Source organism: Macaca fascicularis, chromosome 1 (genome assembly GCF_037993035.2).
Source record: "Macaca fascicularis isolate 582-1 chromosome 1, T2T-MFA8v1.1".
Taxonomy (NCBI): domain Eukaryota; kingdom Metazoa; phylum Chordata; class Mammalia; order Primates; family Cercopithecidae; genus Macaca; species Macaca fascicularis.
In genome coordinates this window covers 100,732,411-100,755,474 of record NC_088375.1, presented here as the reverse complement: position 1 = coordinate 100,755,474, position 23,064 = coordinate 100,732,411, and the positions used below count along the sequence as shown (strand labels likewise).

Sequence of the window (23,064 nt, the reverse complement as noted above, 5' to 3'; positions counted from 1 at the left end):
CACACCTGTAATCCCAGCACTTTGGGAGGCCAAGGCGGGCAGATCACAGGGTCAAGAGTTCAAGACCAGCCTGGTCAACATGGTGAAACCCCGTCGCTACTGAAAATACAAAAATTAGCTGGGCGTGGTGGTGTGTGCCTATAATCCCAGCTACTTGGGAGGCTGAGGTAGGAGAATCACTTGAATCCAGGAGGCGGAGGTTGCAGTGAGCCGAGATCACACTACTGCACTCCAGCCTGGGCGAGATTCCACTTCAGAAAAAAAAAGAAAAGCAGTTTCACATTGCCTAATAAATGTGAAGATATGCATACTCTATGGCCTAGCAATTCTACTCCGAGGATACACTCTAGAGAAATGTATGTACAAGTACACCAGAAAACAGGTAAAAGAATGTTAAGCATTGTTCACACAAGCCAAAAACTAGAATTCACTCAAATATTCCTTAAAAGAGTAGAACTGACAAACTGTGGTATAATCATATAATTATACAAAAATGAAAATAATTACATTGGAGCTACAAGATAGATGAATCTTACAAAATATTGAGCAAAATATGAAAAAATATATTCAGTATGGTTTCATTTATAGGAAGGCAAAACCAGGCAAAACTAAATCATACCAAGAAACACAGGGCAGTAAAATTATAAAGAAAAGCAAGGAAGAAATTAACTGTAAAAACTAGAATGTTATTTTTGGTGGAAACAGGGTGGGTTGTGACCACATGGCAAAGGGCTTCTGGGGTGCCAGCACTGTTCTGTTTTTTGACTTGGGTGGTAGTTATGTTGATGTTCACTACATAACTTGTTATTCTATATATTTTTTTATGTAATCGTCTACATTTGTTTTAGAGTTCTCAATTTTTAAAAAGTTGAAAAAAGAATGTTCTGATGCCCTTTGCACATATATGGCAGGTAAGACTTTTCCATGAAGGAAGTTCACTGAGGGCTTCAGTTACATCTCAAGACAGGACAGTGATTTCAGGAAGCTGCCTTCTCCCATTCTGTATCCCAGATAATTAACTTACCCAGTGGTGACAGCATATTTGATGTGGTTGCTTGTGGTATAGATAAATACCCCACTCTCATCCCAGGCCCCACTCTTGACACGAATGTTCTCATGAATGTTACATAAAGCATCCAGTTTGCGGTTACAGATCACAATGGCTGTAAGAGGCAAAGGGCATGAGTGTTCTGTTGGATAGGGTAAGTGCCGTAGACTGGCAGGAATGGGGGTGGGAGGGACTGGTCTCTAAATCAGGGTGGATATAATGAAGACTCACCGTGTTTGGCTAGTAGTGCTACATGTGACATGTCTGCTGACCAGATAACATATTTCACTTTAGAAATCTTCACAGATGCCAGAGTCCTGAGATAGACAGAGATGTGCAAACATGAATGGATCTATTTCCCTTATCTCAGGTTATGATCTACATCAACTGCACCCTCTAATTAATGTAAACCCCAATTTCTTAATGCAATACTAATTACACAAAATAATGTAATTTCTACATAGTAGCTCAGTGACTTAAACATTTTGGCTCACACTGTGCACTTTCCCCCTCCTCAACCCCCTCTCCCTCATTTCCTTGTATTGTTAGGGAATCTGTGTATGTCTATTTTCACCACTGGACTGTAAGCTCCTTTAAATATAGGAACTATGTTATTAATCTGTGTCTCTCTCATTCTAAGCCCTGAGAACACGCTTTGTTCAGGTAAGTACTGTAAAACCAGATAAATAACCAAGACTCTCGCTGTAATGCTAGTGTGGATGTGCAGGATGGAGAGTGATCACAGAAAGGAAAAGTTACTACAAAGAGTCTTGGAGCACAAGAAGTGGCCAAGCAACAAGACAAACTCACTTGGGGAAAAAGGTTCCCACTAAAGATGTCCACTCTCCCCAACTACATGGCTGTTTGCTTAGGGGCACCTGATATGTTACCGCTTCTGCTGTACGTCAAAGAGTGTGATAGAGTCCGCATCTCGAAGCAGGAGATTGCCTGTGCCAGCATAGAAGATCTCATCACAATTGGGCACCTGTACCTTTTTGGTGATCTCATTCTTCAGATTCTTGATCAGAAGCTGCAATAAGTATTAAAGATGGGGTTAAGAGAAGAAGTGTGTATAGATGATGATGGCAACTGATGATGTCTCTCAGCAATTGTTCCTCAGCGTCAATTAACAAGTATTTTTTGTCCTGTCCATGTCAATGACCACTGCAGACAGACCACGCCAACCAAGATCTTCTCTAAGGTCTTTAATACATATTTTTTCTCCTCCAACTAAAACATTCTGAGAAGTCCCAACTAAAGTCTGAATTCCTCAATGAACAACAGAGAGAAAACTGTTTCTGGGGCTTAAATTTTGTTAAATATTTTCTTCAGAGTGCTTTATCTTGTGCTGGACCTATTACATTTCAAATAACAATGGAGACAGCAGAACAAGGAGGGAAATTTCCTCATCCAGCCCATTCACTTCAGATTTGATGCATTTTGGGCTCCTGTAGTCAACAGTGACTTTAGCTTGGTTCTTAAACCCAGAGCCATAGCAATCATCTACCCAATCAAATCAGTTTTAATGCCTTTCCCCCAAGAGGGTTTAGTGTAGGGCTAGAGACAGAGGTATAGCCAATACATGAGAATCACAGCTGCTCGGGGGAGAATAGAAAAAACAATGGTCTTTATTTTGCAATACACAGGCCGCTGCCACCACACTCCCCAAATTAGTTTCCGCTTTTAGTCTTAACTCACCGAATGCATCCGATCTAGGACAGCAAACCGATTTCGAGCGACCCAAACGGCTGTTAGGCCTGAGGATCGTTTCCCTTCAGGCGCTGAGAAGAACAAAACCAAAGGGTGGGAGCATGTGGTGAGTCACTGGCAGGTGACATAGTCGGGTGCCATGGAGCTGCCAGTCTTGCTGGATGCCATCTTGGCTTTGCCAGTTGAGCTGCTTCCTAACTAATTCAGCCATAACCTGGGGCTATTATTGAGTGACTTTTCCCCACCAGTCCCCTCCAAACACCAACCACCACCCCTGCCAAGGCTCTTTTCTCTAGGCCAAGTGGTTGCATTTCAGCCAACATCATGTACTGGCAGAAGGGCCGCCCATCTTGGGAGACAGCACACTCCATCAAGCTAACGAGCAGGGCCTCCCTGGCCAAGCTGCAGCAAAGCAAGCCTGTGTCATAGGACCCCCTCCCCAGGATGCAGCTGCTCTGCTGCTTTTAACATGCAAATGCTGACTTCCTAGTAGGGCAGGGTGGGGCAGAGCATTCCCAACTAAATCTTGACAGGAGAGCTTGGTGCTGGGTGGTATTTAGAACCAAGCTGTTGCTCTGTAAATGTCAACTGACCATTCTTATCAACTTGACGAGAGTTAAAAAATGTTTCTCAGTTCAGTGGCTTATTAGAATTTTGAAATGGACACTCCATTCTCTGGGAAACTTGTAGAAGGATAAACAGAAGGGTGCATCAAAATACTCTTTTACCTATTAGACCAGCAGAAAACTGGAGAGAACATGTTGGCCAGTCTTGCCCCTGGCATCTGGAGGGCAGGCAATTTATGAAACTAATTATTATCAAAACTAACACTCCCATTTTCCAGGGGCCAGGAATCTGCATTATTCAAGCCTATCACTGTTGCCCACCATTGGGCTGCCCCTTTATTATTATCTCCCTCAAAAAATGAAGTACAGAATATAAAAGTGGTAATAAAACAAAACAAAATATTTTAAATTCTATTAATTGTAAACACAGATGGGGGAAAATAAAAAAAGCAAAGGGCTGAGTTGGGAGGTACCAAACCATAAGATTTAGTCAGAAATGGCTTAACTAATTTATAAGGGAGAATTTGACTTATGGATACCAAATACAAATACATTTTCTTTCTCTCACTATGAACACATTTAAAAGAGAGGAGATAGATTATCAACAATAATAACCCAGTGGCACCCAGCTAGTAAATTATTTCTCAGGAAACTGTTGATGGGGTCTAAAATATCATGAAAGTATGCCAGTAAGAGTGGGGATCTGCAGAATAAATCTCTGATCTGGTACTAGCTATAAACCCGCTGGAGGAAGTGCACTGAAAGGACCATAGGCAATAGTCAAATCCATTCTGAGAATGTTTTGTCAGCAAGTTCTAATCACAAGGACGTCAACAAGGGATGGTGGTGATGGAAGAGGTAGGCAGGAGTCTCAGCTGGATCCTGGGATCCCAGGTGGGGTGTGGGGCTGTTAGCAGCCTCATCTTTTTGACACGCAAAAGGAAGCAAATCGAATCTGGATGTGGATGGGAGAGTATAAATCCCTAGTCCCAGGATGAGGCATTGTAAGATTGGAACCACATTTTTAAATAAATGAAACTACCAGGGTGAAAGTCGTATCAACTGACAATAAACTAGGATAACATGCTGTGCTGAAAGAGAAAATGGAGAGTTTCTAATAACCAAATTATAAAATATATATATCTAGCTGGGGTAATAAAATGGAGGAGGAACATGAATATTTCACACCATGGTCGCCACTGATGCAACTGTCAGCAGCACCTGCCAACAGACATGAGTGATGTGGCCATGGCTTGCGGATAGAATGTGAAAAACTTGAAGAGGAGTTATCATGCGGGTGAGGAGAGCTGGAAGCAGAGTGGGTTAGACAAAAAGAACACCTACCATCAGGATTCTGGGAGTCAGCATCTTTAGGGATGGTGTACAGGTCATAGGTACTATTCTCTAAATTGCTAGCTCTCTGTAGAAGAAAAGGGGAAATTAAAATGTTAGTGAGAAGCACCCAAGATAACAGTTTTCCAGTTTACTCTGACAGAGAAAACAGTTCAATTGCACAGACATCAATCTGAAACCATACTTTTCTTACCCTTCACCCAGAGGGCATTTGACTGTTTCTACATCTATGAATTATAGGGCTCTTTGCCAAACAACTCAGCACTGATGCCACTTTATTTTCTTTATCTTCCAAAGATGCAGATATTATCTGAATGAAAGTAAGAACTGCTCTCTATTCCACAAATTAGCAGACTAGGACCCTGATATTCTGGTACCCCACCCTGAGGACTCATCAACGGAGTACTCAACCACTGGAAAGAAAAAAAAAGACATCAAAGACAAGACACTATAGGAATGCAAATGTTTATTGGAAAAAGAAGAAAAGAAAAAACAGGCCGGGCGCGGTGGCTCAAGCCTGTAATGCCAGCACTTTGGGAGGCCGAGACGGGCGGATCACGAGGTCAGGAGATCAAGACCATCCGGGCTAACACGGTGAAACCTCGTCTCTACTAAAAATACAAAAAATTAGCCAGGCGTGGTGGCGGGCGCTTGTAGTCCCAGCTACTCGGGAGGCTGAGGCAGGAGAATGGCGTAAACCCGGGAGGCGGAGCTTGCAGTGAGCTGAGATCTGGCCACTGTACTCCAGCCTGGGTGACAGAGTGAGACTCCGTCTCAAAAAAAAAAAAAAAAAAAAAAGAAAAGAAAAAACATGAAAGAAAACTGTCAGAATATGGGACTGCTAGATATTAAAGAAGAAAAGATTAGACAATATAGTTATATGAGGAAAGACATATAACTTCATTCCTTTTAACTTGGCCACCAGGGCACAAAAATTAGAATGTCATTTTTTTTTTTTTTTTTTTCAAATTCTGTTGCAAGAAACAGAGAGGACTCTTTGATGACTCTGAAGCCAACCCCACTGACATGAACTCCCTCTCAAAATCATAGTTCTTCTATTTTTACCCAAAGGAAGGGATCAAGGTAAACATTTTCTTTCCATAGGATATATATAGCCTAAACATTCTCTCAAATTATTTCTAGTGATCTGGGTCATTCATCCTGATGCTCCATTAAGTTCAGCTTTATGAAAGATAGGCAGTTCACAAATGCTCAATATGTTTACGACAACTGAAACCTACCTGATTTGAGTCTCTGAGTGATCACTGTGTCAGCTCTCACAAAGTGACCATTAAATAGTTTTTAAGAAGCCATTAGAGATTCCCTGAGGGCATAAGAAAGAGACCTATGGAAAATGGGGAGAACCTAGGAGGGCTCCACAGGTTACTTACCGTACAAAGCAAGACTGCATTTTCTGCTGGATTGTATGACATATTGAATACTGGAAACTTGGAACCACTAGAGATATATATAGAAAAAGGAAAAAACAGGGAAGACACATAAGAATAGAAGGAAGAAAGGAATCACCCCCACACCTCCTACTTATCCAATCTTTACACTATATACTCATCACTTTTATAATCAGGAGTAAAATGAATATTGTATTCTCTTCCTTTAAGGCTTGGCAACTTCCTTAGCTCAGCTTTGAACAAACAGTTTTAAAAAGTAAGCCATAGTAGAAGTCAAATTATTCAATAGAAGGTAGGTAGGGTTAGCACTCACTGTAGTGAGTGGGACTGAAATTCCTACACATAATTGCAGTGGACACCACACAGTAACATAATGTGATTTGTCTCTGGCTGGTTTCTCCTGTCCCCTGGAGTGTTCACATAAACCCATTTTTTTATTGTAGTGATGCTAGAGGGCGGTTATCAAACCCTCATGCCAAAGTTTGCCACCATTAATGTTTCAGCATGCTGATGCAGCTGGCTTTTCAAAAGGACAGTTCCTTTTGCCAGGCATTCCAGAGGTTATCATATCTTCAGAATTAAGAGTTTCCAGGGACATATATTCTGGTTCAGAGCTTTTTCTGGTGTGCTTTTTGAGGGAAGGCAATGGACAGTTAAAGACAAGAAATGCCAAATAAAGGCAAAAAGTTCTGTTATCAGTTTGGGCCATTCTCTATCAAGAAACTTCCTCTAGCTTGCAAGAGACCCAGCAAATTGTGGCAGAATGATTTTCCATCCACATGGTCACTAGCATTCTCAAGAAGGGAACTCTCATTCTACTCATGACCACTTCCTTGCCTCCCTCACTCATTGGGTTTACACTGAGCAGGCTCATCTAATGGGGATTCCATCTGTGACAGAATACGAGATCCAAAATGTCATTTAAAAGAAGAGTCTTGGTCGGGTGCGGTGGCTCACGCCTGCAATCCCAGCACTTTGGGAGGCCGAGGTGGGCAGATCACAAGGTCAAGAGTTTGAGACCAGCCTGACCAACATGGTGAAAACCCATCTCTACTAAAAATACAAAATTAGTCAGGTGTGGTGGCACATACATGCCTGTAATCCCAGCTACTTGGGAGGCTGAGGCAGAAGAATTGCTTGAACCCAGGAGGTGGAGGTTGCAGTGAGCTGAGGTCGTGTCACTGCACTCCAGCCTGGGTGACAGAATGAGACTCCATCTCCAAAAAAATAAATAAAAATAAATAAATAAATAAATAAATAAATAAATAAAAGTAAATAAATAAATAAAAGAAGAGTCTTGTTTGTGGGAGTTGTATCAGGGTGACAGATGAGAGGGTTGGGAGGAAAGAAACAAGTCCGATTTACCTCCGCAACTGCATCACAGCTACATCTTTGGAGCTGTTGAAATCCAGCTGACGTAAGAATCGGTCCTTGACATAGTGTAGCATATTGCCGTGAACAGCATAGGCTGGTCGTTCCCGTTCCAGCTTAAACACAATCATACCACCATCATGGCCTGGGGGACAGGGAGAAGAGGAGAAAGAATTAAGCTGTAGGCAAGAAAAAAACCTGGAAATTGGAGATACATAAGGATGAAGATTATATCTGTATGCTATTAATAAAAGACAAGACACCTGAATACATCTCTTACTTGCCTAAATTCTCACAGTTCTTGGAATCTTTATTTAAATAATTCTCTGTGAATCCTTTTCTAATACTATTCACACTGCCATACTTAGTGCCACTATTCACACTGCCCTTTTCTGTGTTCCCCTAATGCTTTGTACAAACCTCCATTACAGTACTTATCATCCTGCACTGTAATCATTTAGGTCTATCATCCACATTATAACATGAATTCCCTGAAGGCAGAAATTATAATTTCTGTCCTTCCTCAGTCTCTAGCATGTAAAAAGAGTATAAAAAGTATTTACTGAAAAAATGAATGTTAGTTTAAAAACCCTTTATTATTCTGTTTTTTAAAATGTTTTGCTCTTTCCCTACTAGCATCATCGTCCCTTAGAGAACCCTTACACTTTTGTTCTCCTACTGTTTGCTCTCCAAATATAAACCAGATCATGTCACTTTCCTGCCCAAAACCTTCCAATGGCTTTCCATTTATTCAGAATAAAATATTAAGTTCTAACCATGGCATAGAAGGCAATACACGATCTGGCCTGACCTCACACTATTACTTAGTCCCTTACTCACTGTGCTCCAACTGGCTGGCTTCTTTGGTGTTCCTTAGCATGTGATGGTGACACACTAAGCACCTCTCACAACACAGTCTCTGCATTTCCTGTTCCCATTGCCTCATACCCTTTCACTTTTCTGAACACCCAATATAAAGCAGTAGTCCCCATACTTATCCATCTCTATCTCCCTTAACTTTAATTTTTCTTCAAAGCATTTTTCACCACACATCATTTTAGGTACATATAAAGTGGAGGAAAAAAAGGAGGAAAGCTTCAACTAAGTGGCTGAGAGTCCTTCTTCTTCTTGTCATCCTACTATATATTTACTAGAGATAAAGCTAATAATCACTTTCAAGTCTTATATAAAACAAAGAAAAAAGAGAGAAAATGGCCCTTACCTGCTGCAAAGAGGTTAAGGTTAGGGTGAGCAGCTAAGACCCAGAAACGATCATGGTCTCTGCGGAAAGTCTGAACCCCAGTCCTAGAAAAGGTACACAAAAAGAAAAATATTAATTTCCTAGGAATCTTCAGCCCATCCTACACAAGAATATTAAATGGTAAGCCAGCAAGCTGATTAAAATGTAAATCAGGGAGAGTAAACTGCATATCCTAAGTAACAGTAGTCGTGATAAGTTCTACCAAATAACAAAAAGAGGAGACTTCAAAACTGACCACATTATCATGATATATAGATCTCCCCTTTTCAGCATAATTTTATGGCTTTCATTCCGCATTTCTTACTTGTCTAGCTACAGAACTGGAGAAAGGGGGAAGAAGAAAAAATGTTTAAATTTAGAGGCAAAAAATAATAAACATGGAGATTTCTATTTGATGGAAAATTTGTAAATGTTGACTGATCTCTAGGTCTCTTCAAATTTTCATAATATATGATTTGATTTGTCTACATGCTGAAGATGATGAGAGACATAAAGAAGTATTCCAATCTAGTTTTAAAAGAGAGAGTAAGAGAAAGTTCACACAACATTGATGACTAACTTACCGCTTAGACATATCCCAGACTCGAATACTCTTGTCCTCAGAATTGCTGAGGATCAACTCTTGGCGAGGGTGGAAGACGGCACAAGATACATTGTTATAATGGCCCCGGCAGGTATCAACCTCCCATGCCTTTGATTCTGAAGGACAAAAAGAATTAAGTCATCACAATTCCCTACTACTATAACTGTAGGATTTGGAGATATGACATCCTTTTAATCAAGAACTAAGTACTATTATAGAATGCTAAATTTCCAACTTCTTTCTAATATGGCAATCTCCTTCATTTAAGCCTCTTAATCTTTACATTTCTTGGTTCTTTCATTCTGACCCTCTTATTGATTATAACACATCTTCCCTTGGCCGTACATAGTGGCTCACACCTGTAATCCCAGAACTTTGGGAGGCTAAAGTAGGGGGATCACTTGAGCCTAGGAGTTCGAGATCAGCCTGGGCAACATGGCAAAACCCCACCTCTACAAAAAATACAAAAATTAGCTGGGTGTTGTGGCACACATTTGTAGTCCCAGCTACTCAGGAGGCTGAGGGGGAGGATCGCCCGAGCCCAGGAGGTCAAGACTGCAGTAAGCCATGAATGCGCCACTGAACTCCAGGGCAACAGAGCAAGACCCTGTCTCAAAAAAACAAACACCTCTTTTTCATCATTCGCCATCCCTTTATCCTGTTTTATCTGTCCTGATAACGATTTGTCCTAGTTGCCCTTTTTATTTTTATTTTTTATTTTTTTTCAGGGACCTGCCACTTCAGGAGCTGCCATTTTAGAACAAATATGAGCTCCTTAAGACAGGGGCCTTATCTGTTTTAGCCACCACTGTATCTCCAGAGCCTTAAACAAAGTCTAGTACAAAGGAGGTACTCAATAAATATTTGTCAAATGAATGGATGAATTCTATGTTTATACTCCTCAAAACAAGGGTACCATCACAGGAAAAAAGGGAAAGAAGGAATACTTTCAGTTGCAAAACGGTGGTATAGAAACAAGTTGGCTTCACTCCCCTCCACAGAAAACCCAAAACAAATATACAGGGCTGAGATTTTCATCAGCAACAACCCAGACCTCAAATATGACAATGAGACAGTTCCCGGGGCCATAGAAAGATGAAAAAACTCTGAGCAGATGGTAAGAGAATCTGATTTCCACATCTGCAATGCCCCTCCCCCCAACTCATGGTTTCTACACCGCAAAAAGTAAGACTGAGGTGGTCAACTATCTTCCCCATCTTCCTGGGTGCCCCGGCAGGACATCTAACCTTGACTTAACCCATGGGAGGCATCACGACTGCCTGAGAGAGGAAATATCCCTGAGGACAGGCAGAGAGAAAAGGGAGGCAGGACTATCATACCCAGCCCCAAAAACTTGCTCTGTTACTTGGCCAAAGGAGATGCCAAGTAGCACTGCGTTGCAGGAAGTATGTTCCACAGGTCCCCCCATACACGAACCTCTAGCCAGGCCTGACACACAGATGGGATAATCCCTTTGGGACCTCCCCATTCAGGACAGACAATGCTCGGGTCATTTACTAAAGCCAAGGTGAACCTGGGCTTAAGGTGTCACCTAAAGTCAAAAAGGAGGAAGTGACCGAGCAGTAAAGATTTGCTAAGCAAATATGTTCAATAAAAACTAAAGCAAGCCAAACAGAGAAAACTGGAATAAGTAACTAATCTTTCAACACAAAGACATAGGTGTATACCCAAAAGTAACAATAGCAAACACGGAACCATAACCTTCCCACAAGGATAAAGCAAAAATACAATGATTGACCCTAAAATGACAGAAATTTCTGATCTCTGACAAAGAATTCAAACCAGTAGTTTAAAGGAAACCCTGTTATCTCCAAGAGATGGCTGAAAAACAATTCAGAAATTTACCAGAGAAGTTTAACAAAGAGATTGAAACAATGAAAATAAATCAAACAGAAATCTTGAAACAGAAACACATTTGCTGAAATGAAGAGCTCATTAGAGACTCTGAATAGCAGATGGGACCAAGTGGAGGAAAAAAAATCAGTGAGCTTGAAGACCGACTATTTGAAAAACACATAGTTAGGCCAGTGGTAGTGGCTTACACTTGTAATCCCAGCACTTTGGGAGGCTGAGGTGGGTGGATCACAAGGTCAGGAGTTCGAGACCAGCCTGGCCAACATGGTGAAACCCTGGTTCTACTAAAAATACGAAAATTAGCTAGGCATGGTGGTGGATGCCTGTAATACCAGCTACTTGGGAGGCTGAGGCAGGAGAATCGCTTGAGCCCAGGAGGTAGAGGTTGCAGTGAGCTGAGATTGCACCATTGCACTCCAGCCTGAGCGACAGAGAAAGACTCTGTCTCAAAAAAAGAAAAAAAAAAAGAAGTCAGTGGAGAGAAAAAAAAAGGAAGAATGAAAAGGAACAGAGACCACCTACAAGACTACAAGAAACAGAAAATTGCCTCAAAAGACCAAATTTAAGAATGATCGGCTGGCGTGGTGGCTCATGCCTGTAATCACAGCACTTTGGGAGGCTGAGGTGGGCAGATCACCTGAGGTCAGCAGTTTGCAACCAGCCTGACCAACATGGAGAAACTCCATCTCTGCTAAAAATACAAAATTAGCTGGGTGTGGTGGCGCATGCCTATAATCCCAGCTACTCAGGAGGCTTAGGCAGAAGAATCACTTGAACCCAGGAGGCGGAGGTTGTGGTGAGCCGAGATCGCACCATTGCACTCCAGCCTGGCCAACAAGAGAGAAACTCTGTCTCAAAAAACAAGAAGAATGATTGGTTTTCAAGAGGGAGCTAAGCAAGAGCAAGGGTAGAAAGCTTATTTTAAAAAATAATCACAGAAAATTTTCCAAAACTTGAGAAGAAAGAAATATCCAGGTACAGGAAGGCCTGAGAACACCAAACAGGTCCAATCTAAATAAGACTACCCTAAGGCATATAAAAGTCAAACTCTCAAAAGTCAAGGACAAAGAAAGGATCCTAAAATAAAAATAAGCAAGAGAAAAGAAGCAAAGAACACATAAAGGAGCTCCAATTTGTCTGACAATAGATGTTCCAATGCAAACCATATAGGCCGAGAAAGAGGAATGATATTTTCAAAGTGTTCAAAGAAAAAATCCGACATCTAAGAATACTGTACCCAGCAAGATTATTTTATTTTCCAAATATGAAGGATAGTCTTTCCCAGACAAACAAAAGGTGAGAGAATTTACCACCACCAGACTCATCTTTACAGTAAGTATTAAAAGTAGTTCTTCGATCTCAAAGAAAAAAACACTAACGTGCAAAAAGAAAACTTTTCAAGATATAAAACTCAAGATGTAAAATTAAGTTCACAGACAAACCCAGAATACTATATTACTATAATGGTGGTGTGCAATTCACTTATAACTTTACTAAGAAGCCCAAAAGACAAATCTATCAAAATCAATAATAGCTATAGCAACATGTTAAGAGATAGTAAAAAACGCAGGAGCAGAAATGGAGTTAAATGTATAATTCCTGAGTGTGTTTTGCCTTTGTTTTTGTTCTTGTGATATAAGATAAGCTGTCATCTCTTTAAAATACCTTATTCTAAGATTTTTTTTTGTGACTCTCATGGTAATTACAGCACAAAAACCTATAATATACTCACTAAAAATAAAAAGCATCAAATTAAGACATATTACTAAAGAAAATCACTTAACCACAAAAGACAGTAAGAAAAGGAAGAAAGAAGCCTTAAAAAAAAAAAAAAAAAACAGAAAATAAGCAAGAAACAGCAGTAATAAGTCCTTACTTATCAATAACATCACTGAATGTAAATGCTCTCAATTCTCCAATTAAAAGGCACAGAGCGGCTAAACGGATAGAGAGAAGACCTAACTATATGCTGCCCTCAAGAAACCCATTTCACCTATACAGACACACATAGACTGAAAATGAAGTGGTAGAAGACATTCCATGAAACTGGAGACCAAAAAAGAGCAGGCGTAGCTATACTTGTATCAGATAAAACAGACTACGAAACCTAAGACTCTATAAAGAGACAAAGAAGGTCACTATATAATGATAAAGGGGTCAACTCGGCAAGAGGAAATAACAATTATAAATATCTGTGCACCTAACACCAAAGCTCCCAAGTATATAAAGCAAACACTAATAGATCCAAAAGGAGAGATATACTACAATATAATAATAGTAGGAGAACTAATACTCCACTCTCAAAAACAGACAGATCATTCAGACAGTAAATCAACAAAGAAACAGTGGAGTTAAACTACACACTAGATCTAATAGCCCTAACTGAAATGTACAGAACATTTCACCCAATGGCTACAGAATATTCTTTTCATCAGCACATGGAACATTCTCCAGAATAAACTATACTTTAGGCCATAAAACAAGTTTGAAAAAATTGTGAAAAACAAATAATATTAAGTATCTTTTTTGAACACAATAGAACTAGAAATAAATAACAAGGGGAACCTCAGAAAATACAAACATATATAAGTTAAACAACATGTTCTTGAAAGACTAATGGATCAATGAAAAAATTAAGAAGGAAATTTAAAAATTGCTTGAGACGAATGAAAATGGCAATACAATGTATCAAAATTTATGGGAAATAACAAAAGCAGTACTAAGAATGAAGTTTATAACATAAACACCTATGTCAAAAAAAAAAAAAGGAAAGACTCCAAATGAACAATCTAATGATGCATCTCAAGGACCTAGAAAATAAAAAAAGAAGGCTGGGCGCAGTGGCTCACGCCTGTAATCCCAGCACTTTGGGAGGCCGAGACGGGCGGATCACGAGGTCAGGAGATCAAGACCATCCTGGCTAACACGGTGAAACTCCGTCTCTACTAAAATACAAAAAAAATTAGCCAGGCGTGGTGCCAGGTGCCTGTAGTCCCAGTTACTCGGGAGGCTGAGGCAGGAGAATGGCGCGAACCTGGGAGGCAGAGCTTGCAGTGAGCCGAGATCGCGCCACTGCACTCTAGCCTGGGCGACAGAGCGAGATTCCGTCTCAAAAAAAAGAAAAAAAAAAAAGCCAAACCCCAAATTGGTAGAAGAAACAATAAAGATCAGAACAGAAATAAAATTGAGATTAAAAAAAATACAGACTATCAATGAAATGAAACACTTGCTTTTTGAAAAGATAATATCAACAAACTGTTAGCTAGACCAACTAAGGTAACAGTACAGAAGATCCAAATAAGTAAAATCAGAAATAAGAAAGGAAACATAACAACTGAGACCTCAGAAATACAAAGAATCATTAGAGACTATTACAAGAATGACATGCCAACATATTGGAAAACTTATGAGAAATGGATACATTCCTAGACACATACAACCTACAAAGATTGAACCATGAGGCCAGGGATGGTGGCCCACGCCTGCAATCTCAGCACTTTGGGAGGTCGAGACAGGTGGATCACTTGAGGTCAGGAGTTCAAGATCAGCCTGTCCAACATGGCAAAACCCCGTCTCTACTAAAAACACAAAAATTAGCTGGGTATGGTGGCACAGCCTGTAGTCCCAGCTACTTGGGAGGCTGAGGCAGGAGAATTGTTTGAACCCAGGAGGTGAAGGCTGCAGTGAGCTGAGATTGCCCTGCTGCACTCCAGCCTAGGCAACAGAGCGAGACTCCACCTCAAAAAAAAAAAAAAAAAAAGATTGAACCATGACAAAACAGAAAAACTTCTAAAAACCAGTGCCTAGATCAAAGCCTTAATAATAGTTCTTCCATCAAAGAAAAGCCCAGGACCTGATTGCTTTACTGCTGAATTCTACCAAACACTTAAAGAATTAATGCCAATCCTATTCAAACTTTTTTTTTTTTTTTTTTTGAGACTGAGTCTGGCTCTGTTGCCCAGGCTGGAGTGCAGTGGCCGGATCTCAGCTCACTGCAAGCTCCGCCTCCCGGGTTTACGCCATTCTCCTGCCTCAGCCTCCCGAGTAGCTGGGACCACAGGCGCCCGCCACTTCGCCCGGCTAGTTTTTTTGTATTTTTTAGTAGAGATGGGGTTTCACCGCGTTAGCCAGGATGGTCTCGATCTCCTGACCTCGTGATCCGCCCGTCTCGGCCTCCCAAAGTGCTGGGATTACAGGCTTGAGCCACCGCGCCCGGCCTCAAACTCTTAAAAAAAAAAAAAAAAAAAAAAGGAAGAGGAGGGGGGAATATTTTCAAACTCATTCTATGAGGCCAGCATTACTCTGATAACAAAACCAGACGAGGACACCATAAAAAAAGAAAACTACAGGCCAGTATCACTGATGAACATAGATGCAAAAATTCTCAACAAAATATTAGCAAGTCAAATTCAATGGCATATTGATAAGATCATTCACTAAGATCAAGTGAGATTCATTTCAGGGACGCAAGAATGGCTCAATATACATCAATAAACATGATATATCACATTAACAAAATCAAAAACAAAAACCATATGATAGTTCAACAGATGCTGAAAAAACATTGGATAAAATTCAACATCCCTTTATAACAAAAGTTATGATCAATATGGGTAGAGAAAGAGCATACCAAAAAAATAATAAAGGACATATATGGTAAACTTAGAACTAATATTATACTTAATGGGAAAAAATTGAAGGCCTTTTGTCTGCAGACCAGAAGGCAAGGATGCCCTCTTTTACCACTTTTATTCAACAAAACACTAGAAGTCCTGACCAGGTCAGGTAGGTATGAGAAATAATCAAAGGACAACCAAATTGGAAAAAGTACCCTTGTTCACAGATGACATTATCACATACTTAGAAAAACCCAAGACTCAACCAAAAAACTGTTAGAAATGATAAATTCAGTCCAGCTGCGGGATACAAAATCAACATACAAAAATCAGTAGCATGGCCAGGTGCGGTGGCTCATGCCTGTAAACCCAGCACTTTGGGAGGCCAAGGTGGGCAGATCCCTTGGGGTCAAGAGTTCGAGACCAGCCTGGCCAACATGGCAAAACCTCATCTCTACTAAAAATACAAAAATTAGTTGGGTGTGGTGGTGTGCGCCTGTAGTCCCAGCTACTCAAGAGGCTAAAGTATGAAAATCATTTGAACCAGGGAGGGGGAGGTTTCAGGAAGCCAAGATCGAGCCACTGTACTCCAGCCTGGGCAACAGAGCGAGATCCTGTCTCAAAAAATCAGTAGCATTTATATATGCCAACAGTGAACAATCTGAAAAAATATCAAGGAATCCCATTTATAGTAACTACAAAAAATATAAAATGCCCAGGAATCACTCTAACCAAAGAAGTAAAAGGGCCATACAAGGAAAACTATAAAACTCTGATGAAAGAAGTTGAAGAGGACCCCTGAAAATGGAAAGATATTCCATGCCTGTGGGTTGAAAGAATTCATATTGTAAAAATGACAGGGTAAATTACTACCTAAAGTAATTTACAGATTTATTGTAATCCCCATCAAAATATCAAAGACATTCTTCACAGAAACAGGAAAAAAATCCTAAAATTTATGTGGCAGCACAAAAGACCCCAAATAGCCAAAGCAATTCTGAGCAAAAAGAACAAAGCTGGAGGCATCACACTACCTGACTTCAAAATTTACTACAAAGCTAGAGTAACCAAAACAGTGTGGTACTGGCACAGAAACAGACACATCGACCAATGGAACAGAAGAGAGGACCCAGATATAAACTCACAAATCTATAGCCAACTCATGTTTAACAAAGGTGCCAATAACATAAAATAAAGTGTTGGGAAAACGGGGTAACTATATGCAGAAGAATGAAACTCCTATCTCTCACCACACACAAAAATCAAACAAAAAGGATTAAAGACTTAAATATTAGAACAGAAACCATGAAACTACTAGAAGAAAACATTGGGGAAATGTCCCAGGATATTGGTCTGGCCAAAATGCTCATCACTAATTACCAGAGAAACACAAATCAATGTGTCCTTAACATAAATGCTGAAATATATACACATATATACAGAAATAAAAGACATGCAAATCAAATCCATAATGAGGTATCATTTCACCACAGGTAAAATGGCTTGCATCAAAAGGACAGGCAATAACAGATGCTGGCGAAGGCATGGAGAAAGGGGAACCCTCCTACACTGTTGGTGGGAATGTAAATTAGTATAGTCACAATGGAGAATAGTATGGAGGTTCCTCAGAAAACTAAAAATAGAACTACCATATTATCCAGCAATTCCACTGCTGGGTATATACCTAAATAAAGGAAATCAATATATCAAAGCGGTATTTGCATCCCCATATTTGTTTACTGCAGCACTATTCACAATAGCCAAAATATGGAATCAACTTAAGTGCTCATCAAGGGATGCATAAAGAAAATTACACACACACACACAATGGAATATTATTCAGTCATAAAAAACAATGAAATCCTGTAATTTGCAGCAAAATGATGGATGCAACAGGAGGCCATTGTGTTAAGTGAAGGCAAGAACAAAGAGATAAATATGGCATATTCTCACTCATATGTGGAAGCTAAAAAGTGGATATTATTAAGATAGAGAGTAGAATGGGAAGGAGGGTGAAGGAGGAAATGAAGGGAGGAAAACAGAATATAAATATATTTATTACCACTTAACTGTACACATAAAAATTGTGAAGATGATATATTTTATTTGTAAAATAAATAATTTCTATGCTCCTGGCATTAGCATTAATTAATCACCTAAGGTAGAAAAATTGGTCAGAGTCCAGAAGACCTGCCTACTTTACCTTGCTGGCTGGCAATTTCCTAGATATGGTGATAATGTAACCAGTTCACTCACCATTCATGCGCCAGATCTTCACTTGACGATCATCTGCCCCAGATACAATAAGGGGCATAGTGGGGTGGAAGGCAGCCCAGTTTACTCCACGATCATGACCCTGTAGAAAAAGAGTGGTTCTTCTAAAACATCTTTATAGCCGTCACTCAAAGCAAATCAATGAATCAAGCTACCCGTTGTAAAAGATATCTCTGATTTATTCTTCATGTGAACAGATTCAAGAGACTATGCTGCTCTAAAATTTTGAGCATCAGAATTATGTCTGTCCTCCAATATTACCCCAAATTCTCATGTGAATTTCCAAATACATATTTCTAACCCCAAACTCAGCCTCATTTGCATTTAGCATATTCTGCTTTGTTTTTCACTTGCCCATTTTTATCTTATTTCTACAAAACATTATTAGTATCTCCAGACAAATTTTATTTTATTTTTTATTGTTTTTAGATGGAGTCTCGCTCTGTTGCCCAGGTTGGAGTGCAGTGGCGTGATCTCGGCTCACTGCAACCTCTGCCTCCCGGGTTCAAGCAATTCTCTGCCTCAGCCTCCCAAGTAGCTGGGATTACAGGCACCCACAACCATGCCTGGCTAATTTTTTGTATTTTTAGTAGAGACAGGGTTTCACCATCTTGGCCAGGCTGGTCTTGAAATCCTGGCCTCATGATCCATTTACCTCGGCCTCCCCAAGTGCTGGGATTACAGGCGTGAGCCACAGCACCCAGCCGACAAATTTTATAACTTAATGCAGAAATCTCAGTCTGATCTTGAAGGAGCTCCAAGATTCTTTTAAGAAATCTGCAAGGTGAAAACTATTTTCATAATATTACTAAGATGTCATCTTCTTCATTCTTTTTTTTTTTTTTTTTTTTTAAGATGAGGTCTTGCTGTGTCACCCAGGCTGGAGTGCAGTGGTACAATCATACTAATTGCTCCCTGCAGTCTCAAACTCAAGTGATTCTCCTACCTCAGCCTCCCAAGGGACTACAAGTGAGCACCACCATGCCCAGTTTTTTTTTTTTTTTTTTTTTTTTGGTAGACACAAAATCACAAAATCTTGCTATGTTGCCTAGGCTGGTTTCAAACTCCAGGCCCCAAGTAATCCTCCAGCCTCGGTCTCCCAAAGTGCTGAGATTACAGGTGTGAGCCACTGCACCCAGCCTATTTATCTTCTTCATTCTTATTATTTCATGAGTATACAATAGAGTTTCCCAGCACATGATACGTGATATCATTGCTCTGACAGCTAATAGAATGTGTGCTGATACATTTCACGTTTTTTTTTTTTTTTTTTGAGACGGAGTCTCGCTCTGTCGCCCAGGCTGGAGTGCAGTGGCCGGATCTCAGCTAACTGCAAGCTCCGCCTCCCGGGTTTACACCATTCTCCTGCCTCAGCCTCCTGAGTAGCTGGGACTACAGGCTCCCACCACCTCGCCCAGCTAGTTTTTTGTATTTTTTTTAGTAGAGACGGGGTTTCACCGTGTTAGGCAGGATGGTCTCGATCTCCTGACCTCGTGATCCGCCTGTCTCGGCCTCCCAAAGTGCTGAGATTACAGGCTTGAGCCACCGCGCCCAGCCACATTTCACGTTTTTAAAAGTTGTTTTAATTTAAAATGTGGTAAAAAATTGACACACATAACCCACATAAACAAAAACTCCTTGGGGTCCTCAATAAATTTTAAGAGTCTAAAGAGATCTTTAGACCAAAAAGTTTAAGAACTGCTGATTTTAAGATACTGTATAGCCTATTTATACAGTTATATGGTATACTGTGACAGAATCCTGGATAAGGCAGTTTTGAATTAGCAGTATTATTGAGATATATCATAGTGCAGTGAAAAGCACCTGGGTTTTGCAGTCAGATCCAAATTCAAATCTTAGTTCTTACATTTATTTAGTAGATACATGTAGATTTTGGTAGACTGCTTAATTTCTCTAAATCTCAATTTTTTTTTTGTCTGCTAAATAGGGATAATAATATCTACTTCAGTGGGTAGCTATGAAGATTAGATCATTTTTTAAAGAAAAACTAGTTTCTTTCCCTTATGCTTTTCTGTTTTCTCACCTGCACAAAAGTTACACATGGCTGGTTCTCAATAACTTTGATTAAATTTCTTACTGCCCTGCCTGACAGAAAGCTTGAGAATGAGCTCTGCTTTGGGATGGTGATGAAGTCTGCGCCTGGCCTTCTCCCTCTCCCCACTGGGTTTATAAGGTGATAAGACTCTCCCTCAGGTGGCACATAAGCTTCATTTCTCTGTTGGTTCACTCACAGTTTGATTTCTAGTACCTCAAACAGTGCCTGGCACTTAATAAGCACTCTGTAAATATTTGTTGAAGGAATGAATAAATGAACAGCATATTGTGACTTTCTCAAGATGACAGCCCATATCCAGCCCCTGGCTGTAAAGATAAGTACCTCTAGTACATGCTTCACCACTGCATCTGTAGTTCCAAATAGATCAACCCCAGTTATTCCTCTCACATCCGATTCCACCGCACCAGGGGACAGGTTTTTTTTCCTTAGACCTTTGAAGGGATAAGGAGCAGGATGAAAGATGTAAACATAAATGTTATCTAAAACAGCACAGTATCAGAAACACAGAAACTACAGTGAAAAAGAAGAGAAAAAGAAATGGAAAAGACTGAAGAAAGAAAACAGACTCAAGAATTCTTATTTCTAAAAATGTTCAAAATATTGAAGTACATTCACTATCTTCCCTTCTGCCCCCTTAACACTTAAACAGATCCATTACTGGAACTTCTTTCCAGAGGAGGGTGACCCAAATTTCTGGCACACTTTAACCTCTTCTTCCGCAAATCTTACCTCAAGAGGTGTCTGCTTCAGTTAATGCCCACTTTCCATTCTTCAGTGTTCTTGTGTTCTGGAAATGTGGCCCCAAATGGTAAACATTCAATTTCTACTCTCAACTTCATAAAATTTATAGCAGCTTTTTTCCCATCATTTTAGAAAATTTTTCCTTTTTTTTAAAGACTAGTCAAGTGCAGCAGTGAGAATGGGGAAAAGAGTGGAACAAGGAGTTCAATCTGTAACTGACTGTGAACAATCAACTGAGATAACTCACTATCTTCAGACTAGGCTCAAGAAACTTTAAAGGAAAGCCATTTGAGGCAGGCATGGTGGTTCAAGCCTATAATCCTAGCACTTTGGGTGGCCAAGGCAGGTGAATCGCTTGAGCCCAGGAGTTTCAGACCAGCCTGAGCAACATGGCAAAACCCCATCTCTCCCAAAAAAAAAAAAAAAAAATTCGCTGGGTGCAGTGGCGCATGCCTATAGTCCCAGCTACTTGGGAGGCTGACAGATGGGAGGATGGTTTGAGCCCAGGAAGTCGAGGCTGCAGTGAGCCATGATGGTGCCACTACACTCCAGCCTGGGTGACACTGAGACCCTATCTCAAAAAAGAAAAGCCATTTGAAGAGGCCACAGCACAGTGTTTCTCAACTTGAAGCTTTTCGACAGCTGATGGGGGAAGTTCCAAATGGGTTACAGAAACTAGGCCTATTAAGGACAAAACAGCTATTTGGTATAAGATAATGTAAAACCACAAGCCATGTAAAAAAGTGTACTCATGCCTACTACTTGACTCTTGGACAAGGAACAAGATAATTAAAACTGTCATGTCCTTTTAAGTTCCTGCTTAAAAGGCTGATTATAGATTTGAATACTTGGATTTTGCCATTAAAACCTTTGGAGGCTAGTTTTACTGGGAGGAATTAGGCTCTAACCTAAAAACAATGGAAAAAGACACCAGAATAATAACAGTCTTATTTGTAGAGGACCCACATATATGGCTCAAGTACAACTATCTTTAAAAGCTATTTGTGCTACAGTCAGAACCAAAATTATGATAACACTACTACTATCTCACATTCAAAAAGTACTTTGCAGTTTTCAGAGTGTATGCTATGTAACTGGATTCTGATAACAAACCTTTGGAATGAGCAAGCAGGTAAAACTGTAACAGTTTGTAGACGAGAAAAAAAGAATTGAGACTAAAATCCTATCTTTTGAAATATTTTAGGGGGAAAGTGGAAGATGAAATTACCCAGTACTTGTAAAATTTTTTTAAAAAGATAGTTACATATAATGGAAAACAAAAACTCTTATTGAAAATAAAACCTGAAGGCTGGGTGTGATGGCTCACGCCTGTAATCCTAGCACTTTGGGAGGCCGAAGTGGGTGAATCACCTGAGGTCAGGAGTTTGAGATCAGCCTGATCAACATGGCAAAACCCCATCTCTACTAAACATACAAAAATTAGTCAGGCATGGTGGCGCACGCCTGTAATCCCAGCTACTAGGGAGGCTGAGGCAGGGGAACTGCTTGAACCCGGGGGCAGGTTGGCGGGGGTGTAGCACAGAGGTTGCAGTGAGCCAAGACTGTGCCACTTCACTCCAGCCTGGGCGAAAGAACGAAATTCTGTCTCAAATTAAAAAAAAAAGGAGGCTGGGCGCAGTGGCTCACGTCTGTAATCCCAGCACTTTGGGAGGCCGAGGCAGGTGGAACACCTGAGGTCAGCAGTTCCAGACCATCCTGGCTCAAACGGTGAAACCCTGTCTCTACTAAAAATACAAAAATTAGCTGGGCATGGCGGTGCATGTCTGTAATCCCAGCTACTTGGGAGGCTGAGGCAGGAGAATCACTTGAACCTGGGAGATGGAGGCTGCGATGAGCTGAGATCGCGCCACTGCACTCCAGCCCGGGCAACAGAGTGAGACTCTGTCTCAAAAAACAAGGAAAGAAAACCTAAGTCATTTTAAGCCTAAACTTTGCCATCTGTAGGAAAATATAAGAACTTAAGTTTAATAACCGCATTTATATTTATTGTTTTAAAACTGTGATATATCTCTTCTGTTATAGTGGCACCTACATGTTAACACTGGAGAAGCAAGAGCTTAGAAGGCCACAACAACTTTAAAATTATTTTGTCCTCTGTCCAAGATGAGCATTTAGCCGGTAGGTAGACAGAAATAAAGCTGATGCTTTACAATGTATTC

At 40.4% G+C, this 23,064-nt stretch overlaps 1 protein-coding gene across 6 annotated transcripts in view; it reads right to left on the bottom strand.

Annotated features, from left to right (window-relative positions):
- Positions 1–23,064, bottom strand: part of COPA (COPI coat complex subunit alpha) — a 53,285-nt gene that overhangs the window by 15,193 nt on the left and 15,028 nt on the right. Inside the window, exons 7-17 of one of the 6 annotated variants that reach the window (XM_074039338.1) lie at positions 20,465–20,574; positions 18,049–18,148; positions 9,282–9,417; positions 8,680–8,762; positions 7,452–7,602; positions 6,069–6,135; positions 4,669–4,744; positions 2,747–2,829; positions 1,927–2,078; positions 1,280–1,365; positions 1,025–1,163 (exon numbers count right to left, since the gene is read on the bottom strand). In XM_074039338.1, the coding sequence (XP_073895439.1) occupies positions 1,025–1,163; positions 1,280–1,310 (170 nt within the window). In that variant the 5' untranslated portion in view covers positions 1,311–1,365; positions 1,927–2,078; positions 2,747–2,829; ... (5 more) ...; positions 18,049–18,148; positions 20,465–20,574. Of the gene's footprint in view, positions 1–1,024; positions 1,191–1,279; positions 1,366–1,926; positions 2,079–2,746; positions 2,830–4,668; positions 4,745–6,068; positions 6,136–7,451; positions 7,603–8,679; positions 8,763–9,281; positions 9,418–18,048; positions 18,149–20,464; positions 20,575–23,064 lie in introns of all 6 variants that reach the window. The other 5 variants (XM_005541256.3, XM_005541257.3, XM_074039346.1 and 2 more) reach the window with 5 other exon arrangements.